The 18,028-nt window shown below is 53.1% G+C and overlaps 8 protein-coding genes across 8 annotated transcripts; 5 read left to right on the top strand and 3 right to left on the bottom strand.

The window, feature by feature from the left end:
• Nucleotides 1-579: 579 nt before the first annotated feature.
• DSM5745_02081 (zinc-binding alcohol dehydrogenase family protein) lies at nt 580-1,727 on the bottom strand (the record flags this gene model as incomplete). The annotated part of the gene is made up of 2 exons (XM_026744097.1): nt 580-1,105; nt 1,180-1,727. The coding sequence occupies 2 exons, from the start codon at nt 1,725-1,727 to the stop codon at nt 580-582; spliced, it is 1,074 nt and encodes a 357-aa protein (XP_026607260.1).
• Nucleotides 1,728-1,967: 240 nt separating this feature from the next.
• Nucleotides 1,968-3,496, top strand: DSM5745_02080 (glycosyltransferase; the record flags this gene model as incomplete). Its single annotated transcript, XM_026744096.1, has 2 exons — nt 1,968-2,488; nt 2,536-3,496. The coding sequence occupies 2 exons, from the start codon at nt 1,968-1,970 to the stop codon at nt 3,494-3,496; spliced, it is 1,482 nt and encodes a 493-aa protein (XP_026607259.1).
• A 235-nt stretch (nt 3,497-3,731) lies between these two features.
• Nucleotides 3,732-5,399, top strand: DSM5745_02079 (Zn(II)2Cys6 transcription factor; the record flags this gene model as incomplete). The annotated part of the gene is made up of 4 exons (XM_026744095.1): nt 3,732-3,791; nt 3,852-4,349; nt 4,408-4,551; nt 4,605-5,399. 4 exons carry the CDS (start codon nt 3,732-3,734, stop codon nt 5,397-5,399), a joined length of 1,497 nt encoding a protein of 498 aa, XP_026607258.1.
• Nucleotides 5,400-5,937: 538 nt separating this feature from the next.
• DSM5745_02078 (uncharacterized protein) lies at nt 5,938-6,803 on the top strand (the record flags this gene model as incomplete). Its single annotated transcript, XM_026744094.1, has 2 exons — nt 5,938-6,185; nt 6,248-6,803. 2 exons carry the CDS (start codon nt 5,938-5,940, stop codon nt 6,801-6,803), a joined length of 804 nt encoding a protein of 267 aa, XP_026607257.1.
• A 444-nt stretch (nt 6,804-7,247) lies between these two features.
• On the bottom strand, nt 7,248-9,047 carry DSM5745_02077 (uncharacterized protein; the record flags this gene model as incomplete). Its single annotated transcript, XM_026744093.1, has 4 exons — nt 7,248-8,106; nt 8,152-8,658; nt 8,824-8,918; nt 8,976-9,047. 4 exons carry the CDS (start codon nt 9,045-9,047, stop codon nt 7,248-7,250), a joined length of 1,533 nt encoding a protein of 510 aa, XP_026607256.1.
• A 450-nt stretch (nt 9,048-9,497) lies between these two features.
• DSM5745_02076 (aspartate/glutamate racemase family protein) lies at nt 9,498-10,193 on the top strand (the record flags this gene model as incomplete). The annotated part of the gene is made up of 1 exon (XM_026744092.1): nt 9,498-10,193. The coding sequence occupies one exon, from the start codon at nt 9,498-9,500 to the stop codon at nt 10,191-10,193; it is 696 nt and encodes a 231-aa protein (XP_026607255.1).
• A 708-nt stretch (nt 10,194-10,901) lies between these two features.
• Nucleotides 10,902-12,114, top strand: DSM5745_02075 (uncharacterized protein; the record flags this gene model as incomplete). Its single annotated transcript, XM_026744091.1, has 2 exons — nt 10,902-11,196; nt 11,267-12,114. 2 exons carry the CDS (start codon nt 10,902-10,904, stop codon nt 12,112-12,114), a joined length of 1,143 nt encoding a protein of 380 aa, XP_026607254.1.
• Nucleotides 12,115-13,684: 1,570 nt separating this feature from the next.
• DSM5745_02074 (putative dynactin) lies at nt 13,685-17,753 on the bottom strand (the record flags this gene model as incomplete). The annotated part of the gene is made up of 2 exons (XM_026744090.1): nt 13,685-17,275; nt 17,328-17,753. 2 exons carry the CDS (start codon nt 17,751-17,753, stop codon nt 13,685-13,687), a joined length of 4,017 nt encoding a protein of 1,338 aa, XP_026607253.1.
• Between the last annotated feature and the right edge of the window lie 275 nt (nt 17,754-18,028).

Below are 18,028 nucleotides of genomic sequence, written 5' to 3'. Positions count from 1 at the left end.
TGAATGGAGAGAAACAAAGTGGCTTCAGAAAGACCTTCCACAGCGCATAGAGAAGGAACTGCCCCGAAGAGAGGCAAAGAAAAGTGGTCAAAAGACGGAATTGCACTAGAGGGAGTCTGTCATCGAATTGATGTACTAGAGCGCCCGTGATGGCAAGATTGCCCAGCAGAATCAGTACTGGGCCTGGGAGGGACATTATGACACTGCGAGAAAGTATTCAACTAGGGAGTAGCCTGGAGACAAACGGAGTTCGACTCTTTAGTGTGTTCATGAGTATTTGCTGAATTATTGTGAGTGTTTGTTACCTCATGTCACAGCAATGTTGAATGCCACTAGGTACGGGCACTGCATTTCCAAACTAGGCGAAACATGAGTCTACCCACTCAGGGTATATTTACTGAAGGGGTAAGCTGACTTCTGGAAAGATCAGAGGCAGGCCAAATTGGGATTCTGACACCGTCAGCTTCGGCTGTATGCTGACAGCGGATCTGACAGGCCATTTCGCTGCATGCATTTTCTACTTGCTATTCCATCTGCAAAGAGAAACCCTGACATTACCACTCAACTACACTCAACTACCTAATCAAAACAATACACTAGTTTCTGACCACTAATCTCCCCCTTCCGCAACACATCCACCCCCTCAAGCACCTTCTCCAACCCACCCCCACTAACCCTAATCGGATGCGCCCTCAACCGCCCCTGATCCAACAACTCCTGCACAGCCCCATACGCCGGCTTCGCCAGCTTCCGAATCTCAGGGTCCGGCTCGCGGTTATACGGCTCCGGCCACGCACTCCCCTCACCCGTAATCAGCGTCGCCAGGATCCAGCCGGGCTTGACGACCTTGCGCGTGGCCAGGTTCTCGGGGTACGGGTTCAAAGCGATGTACTGGCCGCCCGCACGGCCGATTGCGCCGTAGCAGATTTTCATGGTCGAGGAGTCGGTGATGCAGTCGACGGCGTACTTTAGGTTGTTGCGCGTTGCGGCGCGGATTTCCTCGGCGCAGGTCGGGGACGCGTAGTCGAAGACTTCGTCTGCGCCGTAGGAGCGCACGAGGTCGAAGTTCTTGGGCGAGCAGGTGGTGAGCGTTCGGACTCCGCAACTGGTGGTTATCCGTTAGCTGTGCCATGCCATGCCATGCCATAACCGGTTCGTGAGCCATCGGACAAAACATACATCTTCAACACCTGCAGCAGCATCGTTCCCGTTGCCGTGCTCCCACCGTAAACCAGAACAGGGAAAGGCTTCTCGGCCGGCTCCTGCAGACTCGCTGGGATGCCCATCGTCCAGAAGAGCGCCATGCACGCCGACACCAGCGCCGTGCCCAGCGACGCTGCCTCGGCAAACGACATTGCCTCGGGAATCCGTAGCGTCAGATCAGCCGGGAGCATCACGTATTCTGCAAAGGCGCCACCTAGGGGCTTTGCTCTGTTCATGCCGCGGGCGCTGCCGCAGACGCGGTCGCCGACGGCCAGGCCGTTGGTGACTTTGGGACCCACGGCTACGATCACGCCCGCGCAGTCGAAGCCGAAGATTGCGCCGGGGGTTATGAAGTCGCCGATGAGTTTTGTGTCGACGGGGTTTAGGGCTACCGCTGCGGTCTTCATGATGATTTCATCGTCGGCGAGCGGGGTGACGGGGACATCGTGGGAGAGCTGGAACTCGCCGGTTGGTCCAGCGATGATGGCCGTTTGGGTGGTTGGGAGGTCGTATTGGAGACCCATGTTTGTGGTTATTGCTGGTAGTATACTGGAAAGTAAGCTTTCTCAAAGGTTAGTACATTGTGGTTTAAGAGACTGATGATGATGTCGATCATAGTGTTGTCCCAAATAGGAAGTCGGATCTGACAGCCCTATCTAACTGTCAAGTCAACCAGAACAGGAGCTTCAATCCCTCCATAATGTACTCTCTTTAGTAGCTTACAGTTCCCAGGTCAGGAAACACGCTCATGGTCTTTACCCACTATGCCGGACCACAAACACATCGTCCTGTTCCTCACTAACAGTGAGTTAGGGCAAGCTTCGGTGCATCTGGCAGTGGCACACGAATTAGCGAGTCAGTCAGCTTGTGAAGTGCACATTGCCTCGTTCCCTGCGCTCAAGCAGCAGGTTGACGCCCTCAATGCGTCTATCGTTTTCCATACCCTCCTCGGACGGTCAATGAAAGAGGCTTTAGCCGACAGCGGCCTTCCCTATCTCCCTACGCATGCACCAGGAGCTCGTGGGGCAGTTGAGTCTTATTGCAAGGGTCTGCAGTATGTGGTCGCACCGTGGGACCCGGCAGGCTATGAGCCCATCTATCGAGCCTGCTTGGATCTCCTTGACAAGCTCAACCCGGATTTGATAGCCGTAGACCCTTTGTTCGGCCCTGGTGAGGATGCCTGTAATGTCCAAAGGCGACGTTATCTGGTCTTGAGCCCGGCGACCTTCAAGGACCATCTGGTCCAGGATCAACCGTATCAGGGTGTCCTGTGGAAGTATCCAGTGTTAGTCCTCTGTTCGAAGAATCCGGGTTGAGGCTGACTAGCGATAGGATATCCTCAGGGCTGCCCTATCCTTTACCACTACTCCTCATCGCCATCAACATCTATCTGATCTTTAAACTGGTCTTCCACACCTTTTTATCCGCGAGAGTGCGAGCCTTAACCCAGTGGCGCAACCAAATTGGTATCCCAGGTGACCTGACCACGATATACGCCAATTTTAACAAAAAGGTGGCATGGTTGATGCCATCCATTCCGCAAAGCGACTTTCCCATCAAGGTCCCTGCCAACGTCACTGGCTGTGGGCCCATAATTCCACCATTTGAGTCGGCCGCTCGCGATCAATCAACCGCATCCTGGCTGGCCCAGCGTCCAACAATTCTTTTTAACCTTGGCTCGCACATGAAATACAAGGTCGATGATGCGCAGCAAGTAATAACCGCCCTGTCCATGGTGCTAGGCAGGTTTCCCGATGCGCAGGTCCTGTGGAAGTGCCAGTTATCGGAGGATGAGACAAATGATATTAAGGGGTCATCAAAGCCTTCCGGTATCGAGCACTTGATTCCGGCGGCAATGCGCGATCGCATCCGAGTCACCTCTTGGATCACACCGTCGCCGATGTCCATCCTCGCCCATGACAATGCCATCATGTACGTCCACCACGGTGGTTCCAATTCTTTTCATGAGGCTCTAGCTGCCGGCGTACCGCAGGTGGTATGTCCGGTCTGGCTGGACACGTACGACTTTGCTGCCAGGGTTGAGTACCTGGGTGTTGGCGTGAGGGGGAACAAAAAGGCGGCGCCACATCTCGAGGGCGAGGAGCTAGGCACTGCCATCTGTGAAGCAATGAATGGTATTAGGAGAGGGGTAATGAGCATGAAGGCGAAGGAGCTACAAGGGCATATTCTCGCCCAAGAAGAGAGCTCGCAGGCACAGGACGTGTACGGGGTCGGCCGTCGCAGGGCTGCGAAGGCCATGCTGGAAATAATACAGACAATAAATGTAGAATAATTGTTTGGAGAATGTTAAGCCCAATGCAAGATGTGATGGTGTTGGAAGGGAAGGTGGGGCGGCCTTGGAGACAAGCTTCTTAGCTTCTCCGTCTTAAGGGCACAGCCTCCCTCTGCGTCAGCCCCCAACAGGCACCGTCATTCTTTCTCTCATCTCAAACTATCACTACCTTGACTTCTTCATCACCATAGGATCAAAGTAGACCAATTATCCCATTTGAAATCCTCAGCCTTCCATGGTGCATCGCGGAAAGCTCAGCGCTGCCTGTGGTCCTTGTCGAAGCCGTCGTCTCAAAGTGCGTGTCCTTTACCGTAGCCATCCCAACCTTTGATCTCGCATTGACTATTGCCAATAGTGCGACCATAAAAAGCCGTCCTGCTCTCAGTGTATCCGAGCCCAGAGAGAATGCTCAGGGTATCGTGATGTCTCTGCGGGCAGATTCTACGACCAGACTGAGGAGGTGAAGAAGAAGAACTCACCCTCTTCTTCCGCTCCAACTCCTCCTCCGCGGCAGCAAACATCGAGCCCGTCTACTGCCCTAGTACGACAACAGATCACCGTCCCATTGCAAGATCAGGGTGCGGCGTTTGCCCTTTCTCGGTATCTCAGCCGGTCTGTAGGGATCAACCTGCCTCACATCCTGGGTACGACGACGGGACGTGCTGTTACTGCCAGCATTAATGCTGTGGGCTTGGCGGCCCTGTCCAATATTCACCAATCTATGGAGCTTATGCTCACGGCACGTCGGGAATACGTCTCGGCCTTGAAGGAGACAAATGCTGTTCTGAGTGACCCATTTCAGGCCACATCAAATGCCAGTGTAGTGGCGGTAAGCTTCTTGGGCATGTTCGAGGTGAGTCTTAATCACTGGCATGTTGATTGCGGGAGAAGGATGCTTATTCATGGCCTAGATGATGGCATGCGACGGTTCTTCGTTGATGGACAAGTATGTCAAACACCTAGATGGGTCGCTCAAACTCCTCCAGCTGCGCGGGACCGAACAGCTCCAGGACCCCGTCGGACTGGGCTTGTTTACTCAGTCCCGGACACCTATAGTATGTCATTTGTCCAATACAGTTACTTAGTGAGCATGTACTAAGGCAAGCAGGTTCTCGGTAATTTCTGGTTAAAGCGATCTACTCCTTCGTGGCTGGTACAGCTATCGCACGAAGCCACCGTCTACCGTGGTGAAGGAAGCACAGGTTCAGAAGATGCACTCTTTATACTCATGACACGGGTTGGCGATCTATGCTCCAGTCTGAGAAACGGCCTGTTTATTGAGCCGGCTAAATTTGTGAAGAAGGCCCTGGAACTTGATATCGAACTCAATGCCTGGGCGAGATCCGTCGAGCTCGAGCGGCGCTACACCGTGGTCAACGTTCCTGCTCCTCTGCAAGGGAATGGCAGTGGCAGCTCTTCCTGTCGAAGCATCTACGGCGACCATTACCACATATACCCTGACACGGTTATTTCAGCGTGGTGGAACGACTATCGTTTCGTGCGCCTTATACTTCACGAGGTCATATGCTGGCTTGCTTGTCATCTTTCGCGGAAAGAAGACCTCGAAGCTACCGTCCGCCAAAAATACGCACAGACAGTTGCCAATAGTAGAATGGTCTCTCAACAAATGGCGGAGGATATATGTGCCAGCGTGCCGTATCATCTGGGCGCTACGGAGACATCTCCGTACGAAGACTGGGATAGTACCCGGACCGGCGGCGTCATTCGGCTGATTTGGCCGTTATTCGTTGCAGCTGAGCGTGATGGAGCAACATCAGAAGCAACGGATTGGATCGCGGATACGCTTTTCAAAATTGGATATGGGGTTGGGATCCGGCAGGCGCTCGTTATGTCGAATCTTTTGCGCTCGGGGAGGGATTTATCCTGGCTTCCTGATCTTTGATAGACTGGAGAATTGTCATTGATTGAATTGGGGCTGAGCGGCTGAGGCTGTGTATCAGCATTCAGCGTAAGGCAGACTCCGTGGAGTCGGTTTTCAGCCCCCAATGGGCCTGATCCCACAGCGGCACGACCCAATAATGCAAGTTCTCATTTGAAGCTTGTCCTCTCTTAGCTTCGAGCTAGGCCTTATCACGATCCACTTGTTCTCCTTCTGAGGCTGTGATTGCTCTCCTGGGGCTCAGCCTCTGACTAGTGACGACGACAGCGGCCGACAGGCGCCGACAGCTGGATTGGCTATCAGTTTAAGGAGTGTCGTCGAAAATAATGAGATTATTTCAACCAAAGCCAGGATGGACAGCCTTAAGCCACTATCGATCAGCGCGGAAAAGGAGAGAAATTCCAACATAAAACAGCACGTCTCCCTCGAAGCCCTTATCCTGGTCATCACCATTTCAGCCCTCTTCATCTGAGATCCTTCCACTTGCAGGCTATTGCCTGTCATCACACACAAACGACGCACAGCTAGATCAGTGACGAAAATGGTCAACGGAATCTTCGCCGCCGACTTGGCCCTCTACATCCCCCTCTTCCCTCTCGTCATCTACAACTTCTACACCCACCGCTGGGCCGGCTTTCTAGCCTGGTACGGCCTCGGCATCTTCTGTGCAATCCGCATCGTCGCCGGCGCCATCGGCGCCTCCAACGAACAGAGCGTAGCAGCCAACATCCTCACGGGGATCGGGACATCGCCGCTAATCCTCGCGATCGATGGGCTCGTGCACGAGGCGTACGTACACCCACAACCCAATCATCATAAACGAGACTAACAGAGCGTGTCTCCCGCTACAGCCGCACCCACCGCAACCCACACCAAACAACAGGAAAATGGCTCGGCTGGGCCGTCATCTACATAATCACCGGCCTAATGGCCGCCGCCATCGCGCTTACCGTCACCGGCGCAATGGACATCTACCGCGGAACCCCAAAACCGCACAGCATCGCCCACTGGAAAGCCGGGTCTGCGCTTATGGTTGTGGCATGGGTGCTCGAGGTAGCCTGGGCCGCATTCTCGCTCCTCCCCTCGCAGGCGAGGCGTGACGCATTGAAGTTCCGACAGGGCACGCTCCTTCTCTACGGGACGGTTGTTGCGCTTGTCCCGCTGGGTGTGAGGGTGATCTATGCCCTAGTTGCGACGGCTACGCAGCGGAAAGACCTGAGTACCGTCTCTGGGACGGTGGCGGTGCGCGTGGTGCTGATGTTTCTGCCTGAAGCGTTGACGGCGATTGTGATTGTTGTGTTTGGGTTCTTGACTGGGGGTAAAGGGAGGAATGCAAGTGCAGGTGATAAGGAGGACTGTGTGGTTGGTGGGCAGAATGAGAGTATGACTGCTTTGGGGAGGGTATAGGCATCCGCCTGTATTGATTTTGCTCAAGCTGAGACAAGCTACTGTCACCTCAGTCATTGGACAAATACAAACAGTTTTAAACGGACCTTGTCTGCCTTCACTGGTATATTATCCACAGGAAGATAATCTTATCGATCAGTGATCACTGCCCTGCAAGGTCCGTCGAAGATGATTTTATACATCACGATCAACAGTTTTGCAGCTACACCTATCACGAACACATCTGCTACCCCGGCTCAGCTGAATTCAGGATGATGCCTCAGGTGGCCTGCTTGTTAACCGGTGACGTACGGTAAGCACTGTCTTCGTGTATCTTGAGAGCTGAAGTCTGCAGATTGGTCAGGTCCCTATGCTGGAATACTTTCTCCGGCCAGAATGAGATACGAGTACTTTCTGCTATCCATCCAAGCACCAATTCAAGGGACTACCTAGTATGGTACGACATTAGCCCCGCAACGCTCTCTCAACACACTCAATCAAATCCGCCTCCCTCTCCAGCCCAACACTAAATCTGACAATATGCCTCGGAATCCCCTGCTCCTCCGCCCAATCCAATTCGAAAACATGCGCCAGCTGTGCATACGGCAGCGCAAGACTAAAGTTCGTCCCGACGCTCGGCCCCTTGCACATATCCAGTCTGTCATAAAATTGCACCGCCTCCTTGGGATCTTTGAAGACAACGCTCAGAACGTACCCGTATCCGCCATCTACTCGGCGGTATCGCTCGTAGAGATTACCCGTTGGTAGAAACGGCGGGTATAAGACGGATGCGATAGCCGGCTGGGTTGTGAGGAAGGTTGCGAGCGCCAGGGCATTAGAGTTACACACGCGCACGCGCGCGTCGAAGTCCCGCGAGTTCGAAGCGAGGACGGCCGCGTCACCCGGGAACAGGTTGTCCTCGTAGATCGCTGAGAGCTTCGCGTGGAGTTGTCTGTAGTGCCGGCTTGCCGGATTGACGACGGCACTCCCGCCCATTGCGTTGCCTGCGCCGTTGAAGATCTTCGTTAGACTTGTGATGGCGATATCTGCGTAGGGGAGGATATCGACGTTGGTGAATGTGCCGAGGGTCTCGTCGCAGACGACGATGAACTCGTATTTGTCTGCGAGGGCCCGGATCCGATGGAGATCCGGTGTGCGCAGGAGTGGATTCGTGGGGATCTCACAGAAGAGGACCCGGATGCGACGGCCAGAGGCGAAAGATTGCTCGAGCTGGTCTAGTTCCGAGGTTGTGCCTTGGCTGTAGAGCGTGTAGCGGTCGTAGCCGGTTTGGGATACGCACCGGGGGGTTTCGGAGTAAGGCCACCTGGAGTATATTAGTTTAGTTAATTATTATGTCCGGTAGGCTCACCCGAATACCACTGCCTCTGAAGAGTTATCTTTGCAATCATCCCCTGGCAATAAGGCTCTTGCTACCGCTGCTATTGCACACATCCCCTTTGCATACAAGAAGACATCCCGTGCAGATGGCCGCGGACCATGAGGGCCCTGGGGCGCAATCAAGCGCGCAATCCTGTTTCTGATCTCCATTTTGGCGGTTTCATCCCCATCATCTACCTCCCTGGTCTGGATGCAGCCGTTTGTACCTGTTTCTGCGAGTTCATCACAAGGGCTCGAGGACATATCCGGCCACAAGCGCAAGAGAAACTCCGCATGGCGGCTGGAAAGCCCATCCCCGAATATAGACCAGAAATGGTCCGCTTCTTCCTGCGCTTTGGTGTCGTATAGGACAGCGTAGAATTGGGACCAAGCACTTGAACCATGCCCGTCAGGTGAGCAGAGGAAATGCACAATGTCCGTCTGGAAGTCTGCGGGATAATGCTCTTGGAGATATGCGACACATCGCCTTGCGGCGTCCCTGGAGGGAAAGAGCATGCAGTTCCTCGCCGGCCGATCTGCTGCTGGAATGGCACACCGTTCTAAGACCGCAGTCGCAAGCTCTTGCACGAATCACCGACGCCCATCCTGCGTTGTCAAAAGTCAGTTCGTCGTAATCGATGCTGTGTTGGAAAGATATACTTACCGAGGGTAATTTGCTTGCATTTTCTCAATCACCCACTTGTAGCCAAGGGGTCGGCCCGGGACAGAGACCCATGTTGGAAGGGAGACGCTGACGGCCTGCATGCTTTATGTTAGTAGCGTATCGTGCATAATCCGGACAAAGCGCGGGCATACATGTCTATCATCAGGTGGCTGACTTGTTCCTAGAGGGAGCATTCGCGGCGCAGGTATAGTTGGTACAGTCATGATGATAACTCCGGTGTATAGTACAATCCAAAAGACCTGGTGGAGAGAGGATGGAAATGGTTTGAGGGGTTGTCAATCGCACCTTGTACAACTGTACAACTGGCCCTTAGATCAAGGTTGACCCTGTGTCCGAGATCTCGTGCCCTGCACTCCTGGCAGGGTTCTTCGGAGAGTCATCGGGCAAAGAAACTGTGAGGGCGAACATGTTACACCGGGTCTGACAGTGCACAGATAGATGTGTTGGCTGAAAAATTCGTAAGTATGGCAGTCATAAAGTTCGCTAGATCATATTTCTTGCATGCCATTGCCAGGGATCAGGGAACTACATTCCTCACCCACGTCGAGTAGGACATTCTCACCTCTGTATATAGACCACCGAGATCCGGAGCTTCGGAAACTCAGAGCCATCTGCAGCCCTTCCCTCCATTCCATCTCCACTGACGAAAGGAAATGAAAACCATCGGCCTAATCGGCGGCCTCGCCTGGCCCAGCACCATAACCTACTACACCACCATCAACCGGCTTGTATCTCAGTCCCTAGGCCCGCACCACAGCGCGCGCCTCATCCTCGCCCAAACCGACTTCCACCCCCTCCTCCATTTTATCCGAAGCAAAGACTGGCCCTCCCTTGCAAAGGAACTCCTAGCATTATGCAAGCAGTTAGAAAATGCCGGGGCCGATTTCATCGTCATTGCGTGTAACACCGTGCACAAGGTTCTCCCGCTTATCGAGGATGAGATTTCTCTGCCGGTGGTGCATATTGTTGATGCGACAGTCGACAAAATCCAGGAATTGGGCATACCTAAGGTTGGACTCATCGGGAGCCCGCTGACCATGACAGATGGGTATTTTGTGGAGAGGCTTGTGGAGAGGGGTGTCGAGGTTGTTGTTCCGGATGATTCGGATCGCAGGATGATTCATCGGGCGCTGGGGGAGGAGTTCGCGCTTGGGATCTTTTTGCCGGAGACGAGAGAGAGGTTTCTGGCGGTTATTGGGCGGTTGGTTGAGAGGGGTGCCGAGGGGGTTGTGCTGGGGTGCACGGAGTTTGGGAGGTTGTTCGAAACAGGGGAGAGTGAGGAGGGAGTGCTGTTGATTGGTACGGCGGAGGTGCACTGTGAGGTTGCTGTGAAGGTGGCGCTTGCATAGCTTGTTATCCCAGTATGTTGGCCTATCATGCCTCCGTAATATTGCAGCAGTTCCTTTCATTGGTATTGCTGACTGCTCTATATTTTAGAGTTTAGCATGTATCTATGGATATTCTGTAACCTTGGTTAAACCACACACTTCGAGTCTATATTCTGGGTAAGCCTTGGAGTGCATAATCTAACATCACCAGAGAATTGCAGTAACAACACGCTGACGGTTGATGACTGTTGCCTGTTCCGGAGGAAGGAGCTCTCCTGTCGAGTCATCCCACCAGTTCGCTCTGCGAGATCTTCTCGATATCAACATCCTTTTGCTTCATTCCCCTACTGTTATCTCAATGCACCGGGGAAGGGATCAGGCCACTACTGGAGTTGCTCACAACGATGGAAGAGACCAGAGGCCGCGGCTCGGCTGACGGGCACTGACTCCATCTTACCCTGTCACTGACTATTCCCGGAATCATCATGATTCGCTTGAACCCTTCAAACGAATCATCATGATTCCGAAGTCCCTCTGTATGTAGTAGAGGTTCGTCAGCAGGTCGCAAAACTCCCGGAGACTCGGGATTGAATCTCTCCTCAGGAATTGGATACATTCCTTAGGAAGCTAGATATGTATCTGCATACATCATGACCCCCCTATCCGCAATGTGCCTCACTCGCCCACATCAACCAGGACAATTCCAAGCCCCCGCCATTTCAGCCCAAAATGGACAAATTCCCAAACGATCCCATCTTCACTAAGCTCCTCGAGCTCAGGGACTCAGCTGAGGGCGTCCTGATCCACGACGACTACGGTATCGACGCAACGCTCGAAGACCTACTCTACGATATCATAGGTCTGCGCGAAGACCTGCGAAGGAAGCTCCCTGCTGCCTGGTTCGACGCCAGAGGCTTCTTAACTCCCGATGCTGACCGGATAGCGACAATCTCGTTAAGCGGTTATTACTTTCTGGTGGGGTTGTTTGCGATTGCTGCCCTAGGGGGGACGTGCGTGGTGCTGCGTGAGTTGAACTTTTCCCTCCCAGTCGACGGGTCAATATTGACTGAGCTATGGGCTTACGATGTGAATAGCAACGACACATGCGGCATCTGCACCTCAGCCAGATGAGGCTCTCAAGGTCTTGCGCATGGCTGACGCGGTGTATCTCCTGACCGAGCCTAATGCCACCCGCGAAGTTGCCGTGCTTAGAGAAGCTGCACCAGACATCCATACAATTCCTATCAAGCGCAGACAAAGGCAAGGACCAAACGGTGGATCGGAGATTGAGTTTGAGATCGATGAGAGCCTCATCATCGACCCCCTCCGTCCCTGTGCTGTCATCGCAACCTCCGGCAGCACCACCGGGGAACCCAAGTGCGTCCTCGTGCCTCGCCAGACCTTCTTCTTTGACTACTCCGACTCTAAAAGCTCCGACTCTAACTCAGAGGAGAGTTTCAATTCCGATCTTGCTGAGTCTAGCCGCATATTCCTAGCCTACCGCTCCGTGCACTGGATGGGCGGCTGCGTAGGTCTCCTCGCCCGGCTTCTCAACGGGGTGAAGATCCACTGGCCTCTGCGTCGACGAGACCCAGGCATGTTCTGGGAGATCTTCAAGCAAGGTATCATCACGGATATATCGTTCCCGCCATCGCTGTTTAAAAGCCTAGAGGAATACTATCACAGCAGTATTCGGACACTTCCAGATGATCAGCACGAGGCGTTTGTCGCGGGGGCTCGAATGCTCCAGCATGGCATGGTCAGCGGGTCCACGATGGACCCCGGGACGGCGCGGTTCTGGATGGATCTCACGGGAATGAAGATTCTGTACGTTTATGGGTCGACGGAGTTGGGAGGGTCAGCGCTGAAGACGGATGTTGATGCTCCGTATCTTGATGTGGGTGGTTTGCCTGAATACCCTACTATCCAAACCCCCTACTGACTGTGAGCTTGATTTGCTCTAGAGGTGAATTGGTTCCCCTGTTGATGACGTGGAGATTAAGCTATCAAATGGAGATGAGGGCGAATTGCTCGTGAAGTCTCCCAGGATGTTCACGCGGTGGGACTCTCCCTCTCCTCTGCAAACATTGCGGTCATCCTGCCCTGATGTACCTTTGTATGCTGATTTTATCTTGCTCCCAGATACCTCAAAAACGACGCCGCAACAAAAAAACGCCTTCGATGAGCACGGATTTTACAAGACCGGCGACCTGGTCCGCCGCGTGGGAGACACCTACTTCTTCGAAGGCAGAGCTGACGCTGACTGTACGTACCTTCTATAGCTTTTCTTCTCTCACCAACTAATAAGATGAAATCATACTCCAGATATCCACCATTTCTACCTCAAAATCTCCATTCCCGAAGTCGAATCACACCTCCTCGCCCTCCCTTACATCCACGAAGCGTACATCCTTCCTGTCCTCGACCGCGAATTTAGGGGCCACGCGGCAGCCCTTGTTCAGCTGAAGTCTGCTCCTGATGCCGGCAGGCAGTCTCCGGGGATCTCTCCAGCAGAGGGGAACATCAACCTGCAGAGGATCCGAACCGATCTTTCAGCCTCGCTCCAGGAGTACATGCTCCCGAGCCTGCTGTATATCCTGAAAGATGGAGAAGAGGTGCCGAGGTCGACGGGAAGCGATAAGGTGCTCAAGAGGAAGGCGCTGCAGAGGTTTTTTGGTATTAGCGGGTATCTGCCGAGGGGGTATGCTGTGGAGGGGGTTGAATGTTGTTTTGAGGATGCTGATACTTTTTGGTTGGGGAAGGGGTGGAAAGAGGAGGGAAAGGGGGTGCATGTGGTACAGTAGGTAGGTGGTGGTTATCAGAGTGGATAGTAAGATGGGGGTTTGAAGATTCTTCTGTACGCCTGATTAATTACTGCTGAATCGTTTTCTTGTTGGTAGGGTTGGCATTTGCGTAGAGTAAGAGCCATTGCGTCTGTTGTTACCGAGCTCAGCCCTCCCATGAAAGCCTCTTACCTAGTCTGACGAGCGCTCTAGGATCCCTTTCTGGATGGGGGCCGAGTCAGGATATTCAGCGTGTATCAAGGCAAGACAGACTCAAGTGATTTGCACGGTGTGGGATGTCTCTGCTTGCACGTCGTTGTTATAAAAAAAGCCATTCAAGACCCATCCTGGCGCTGACAACGCAGAATATACTGAGCCCCCCAGTTAATAGCCAGCGCCACGTCATCGCGGCGGTATACAGGATTGCGTTTCTGAGAGGGCCAGTGCAGTTATAGTCAATCATCGTTGGGCTAAAGAGCTCGGTTTCGCTCAAGTGCTCTAAGAGGTAGCTTCGTAGCTGCTGTACCCGCCGTTTGCGTTTTGAATTGGGAGAATTGTCCACAGCTGGTTCTAGGTGGCCTTATATTTTATTGCCTAGCATAGCATAGTAGCAAGGTAGTCAAATCTAATCTACTCTCAATATGAATGGGTATAATAACTGCGAACGACATGCTGATAACAAATTGGAGAAAACAAATGGCTGGTTGCGGTAGCCCTGGCATCACTGCCCTAAAATGTTGGCTCAATGGCCGGCTCAACGGACTGGGCAGCATTCGTCTTGTGATCCTGCTGCATACCCAGGATCTGCCACGCCCTTCCCATCATACCATACCCCATAGAGGGATGCGAGGCATGCCCACGCCCGCCTGCACGCGGGCCCCTCACAAACCTCTCCTGTTTAGCAGCGACTAGGCGATCCTGTTCGCGTCCAAGGCCAACAACCTCATCCTTCCACTCTGCCCAGCGCTCAAAGTCCTCGCGCTGCTGGAGGACCTGGTATTTGAGCTTCTCCTTTGACGGGCGCCAGCCAGTGCTGGTGCCACTGGCAAAGCGAGTATATTTGAGGTCAGCGATAGAAGATTCTTTTGTGAGTTTGAGGAGGTGGGAGAGGACATCGCGGCTTTCGGAGGCGGTTTGCTGGATCTTTTCGCGGTGGGTATTGTGGACGGCCTTCTGGGAGAGTGGCGCGTCGAGCCAAGAGTAGAGCTCTGAGGAACGTTGCACGGAGTATGGGTCGAGGATCGTTTGGCGGCGGTTCTCCTCGCGGAGGAAGCGGACCGCGGATTGAAGGGATTCGACCTCGGCACGGAGAGCTTCGTTTTCTTGCATTGCTGCTAGAGAGGCGGCGTTGTCAACGACCGTGCCGGGGGATGCGGTGACTCCGGCGGTTCCGGACAGGCGTTTCACCCTCTCAAGCTGTGCTTTAATCTCATCTCGTTCCGCCTCAAGGCCTTGCAGATCTTTGCGCTGGGCTTCAACTGTGGTTTTGAGCTCGGACTCTTTTGTAGCCATCTCTTCGATCTTTGCTTCCAGGTCCTTTACAGCGGCTGCCTTCTTGCTTGCTTCTCGCATACGTGACTCGACGAGCTCTACCTTGATGGCCTGTTCCTCGATGTTCTTGTCTTTGACGCCTAGCGCAGTAGCTGCTTCGCGAAGTTCGTTTTTCAGACGACGGATTTCTTCCTCGGCATCCGGGGAGTTTGCTTTACTGGATTTTAGCTCTGCAGATCGTGCAATCCAAGGCGAAGGACGCTTCTCAAACTCTGAAGTAATAGATAAATCGGATGAAATAGAGCCAAGTTCTTCTAGAGTACCGCTCAGGCTACGCAGCATGGTGAAAATGAGCGACATGCCGTCGTTGTTTTCAGTCGTTCCTGGCTGGTATCGTGTGGCTTGCTGAGACATGCTCGTTAAGGCCTCTTGCAAGGAAATCGGTTCAGCACGACTATCATCGCTAACCAAGAGCACAATGTTCTCTCCCATTTGTCGCGATAAACTTGAAAGATCCTTCGCAGCATCCTCCGCCTGTTTGAAAGGACCGCATGCATCTTTCGAGAGCGCAAGAGACCTTGACCGCAGATCGCCAAGAGCACGGTTGATTTTGGCCGTGGCAACTTTCAAGCTGCGAGCTTGAGAGACAAAGCCTTCAATTTTGCCGAACAAAAATGCGGCTTCTTCATCGCCTTCTTCAGGCTTCGGAAGTTTCGACTGTAGTAGGGAGAGGAGTCGCAACATTGAAGATACCGAATTCTCAATGTACGATAGTGTCAGTGTCGTACTCATACAGAGTTCGTCAGCGAATGTCTCCAACGAAGTCGGGAGTAGAGTCTCGGCTAGATGTGATAGCAGAGATATGGATCTTTGCAGTTCGATGGCGCACTTCTTCATGTTTATTTCGTTCTTCTTCAAGCCTTCGAGCCAGAAGTTTAACGTACGTTCCACAGGTTCCAGCTCGTAGAAAGCACCTTGGACACCGCCAAAGCTCTCAGCAGAACAGTTTGTGATGTAGCTCTCAAATCGACCGCAGATTGAGTTTATCCAGAGAAGCTTCTCTAGGACATCATGGGCAGTAAAAATGTCTTCCAAAGCTGGAGATATCGACGCCTGCTCGGAAATCATCCCCTCAATGGTGCTGTTCATCAATGATGCTTTGGAGCTGACTCGCTTGAAGCGCAAGAGTGCGAGAACAGAGTTCCGTTCGTCCTCAAAGTATTCCGGCAGATACAGCTTCAAAATCGACAGATGTTGCGTGTCTTCCTCGGCTTCGATGCGTTTCAGCTCAATATCAATCGTCTTCGTCTGAGCTTTCGCGACTGACGACTGCAACTTGAGGTTCAAGTCCATCATTGCTCTGGAGCGTGCAGTAAGATCGGTAGCCTCAGCCTCTGTTATTTGTTGGGAGGCCCGCATATCCTCCAGATCCGCCTGCAGGTTAGAAACAAGATCTCGGAAGCGGGTCAGCGTGTATTCCAGATCTTCAATCACTTCATCCTGCTGCGAAATCCTGTGCACTTGATCGTTATAGAGAGTTTCGCGGTACTCTATTTCTTCTTGCAATTGCTTCTCCGTTTCAACATGGTTCCACTCGAGCTCGTCGTTGATCTCCTTCAATACTTCGAGCTCAGCAATATCCGCTTTAAGGTCATCAATTTCTTTCTGGAGGGCCAGGTTCTTTTCAACCATCTCTTCCACCAATTCATCCTGAGCCTGAACAGAGTCGAGCCGTTCTTTGAGATCACGCAGGTTGTTTTCTGATTTCAATAGCTTTTCCTTCGTAGTCTCATATTTCGACCTGACAGCTTCATAGTCTTCAAGATCCTGCTGGAGCTCCTTGATCTGATCCTTAAGCTCTGCTTCTTGCTGCTGTGTCATATCGCGAAGGCGAATCAGTGCTTCACGAAGTCGTTCGTTTGTCTTCTCCATCTGCAACCACCCATGGCTGGATTTATCCTCTGGGGTCATGGTCTGTCCGAATTCCTCGTTCTCTTCCCTTAGCACTTCTACTTCCAACTCTAGCTCCTCAACTCTCAGTCTAAGGGTCTCGCATTCCATCTTATGCGCATCAGCCATCTCTACAGCCATTTCGCGGTCAAGACTAGCAATTTCCATTAGCGAGTCATGCTCCGCTAGGAGTTTTTCAACTTCTTCCACTCGGGCCTCGGCCTCTGTGGCCCGTTTACGCATCTCGGTCATATTGCGCTCATGTGGCTGAAATTTTGTCTGCACGCTTCGAATGATACCCTCCAATTTATCGCGGTCGGCCTGCAACTGTTCCAGATTCTTCAATTTCTCTCGGTCCTCGGCTCGTTTCTTTTCCATCACCTTCAACTTCGTTTTCAGTTCGTCAAGTTCTCTGTTTATGGCCGTATTCTGTGGCTGTCGTGGCGATGCAGATTGGCCAGGTAACAGACGGGAAGAGCTGGTTTGTGCGGATGGTGCAAGCTTCGATGCGGAATCCTCCATGTCGAGATCACCTTCCGCATCATCGTAGTTAAGTTCAAAGTCGTCCGCAGCTGGACTCGCCTCATCTGATGTGCTGGTCGTAGCTGTTGGTCGCAGAGTGGGCCGCTTGGACAATCCTGAAGTTGCGGTTCCCGCAGGTCCCTGCAAACTTTGTCTGCTTGCCTTATTTCCGGATCCGGATAAGGATGTACGAGCGGGACGGGATGCGGTAGGTTGTGGAGGAGGACCCATTGACGACTTCGTGGTAGTAGGCCGAGCTTTTGGTGCGGCGACAGAGGGGCGCGAAGTGCCGCTGATAGACGGACGTCCGGCGGGGGTTGCGGAGGTTAACTGTTTTGTAGGCGATTTGGAGGGTGCCTGCATGAAAGAGAATCAGCATGGCTGAGACAAACCGACTGTGACAGCTTACCTTCAAAGACGGGCGCTGTGCTGGGCCTTTTGGGGTAGGCGTCGGACTGGAACTGGCGCTGTTTCGCTTGGAGTTCATTGCTGATATAGATCCCGGCCTCTTCAGCCCTGGTGCGGCAGATAGGCCGCTCTGAGTGCGGCTTCTACTCTGGGAAGGAGCGGTGCCTGGTTTGGCTGCGGGTTTGGCTGTTCGGACGGGACGTTCAATGACTGCGGCGATGGCAGTTGGGCGAACGAACATGCCAAAGCCCGGCTCGCAGTCAAAATATCGTTCTCCTTGCACAGATCCATCGTTCTTCCCCGAGTCGTCGGTCAATTCGACACCAATCCACTCGCCGTCGGCGAAGCTCGTAGCTCCTATAAACCGGACGGTGGCCTGCCGACCGTCCGTGAGAGTGATCACACAGCCGGTAGTAAGCTCGGCCATGCTGATCGTAAGTTGGAGCTCCTGCGCAATGGCCAAGAGTAAGAACTCCAAGCGCTGTGAAGAAGGGCGGAGGTGTTGGTGTTGGAACTTCGGGAATGTTGTTGTTGCCGCCAGGGGAAACTACGGGCTGTTGTGGCCTTATCTGCCAGGCTCCAGTTTATTGCTGCCTGAATTGTTGTGCCTATAAGGATCCAATTCATGCTTCCTCTATGCTCCCTTCCTGACATCGTTCATCCCATCTATCCCTTCGCTCCTGGTCATCAAATATCTCTTTC

This window comes from Aspergillus mulundensis, assembly GCF_003369625.1.
Source record: "Aspergillus mulundensis strain DSM 5745 chromosome Unknown scaffold_1, whole genome shotgun sequence".
NCBI classification, from domain to species: domain Eukaryota; kingdom Fungi; phylum Ascomycota; class Eurotiomycetes; order Eurotiales; family Aspergillaceae; genus Aspergillus; species Aspergillus mulundensis.
This window is presented reverse-complemented; position numbering and strand designations above follow the sequence as displayed.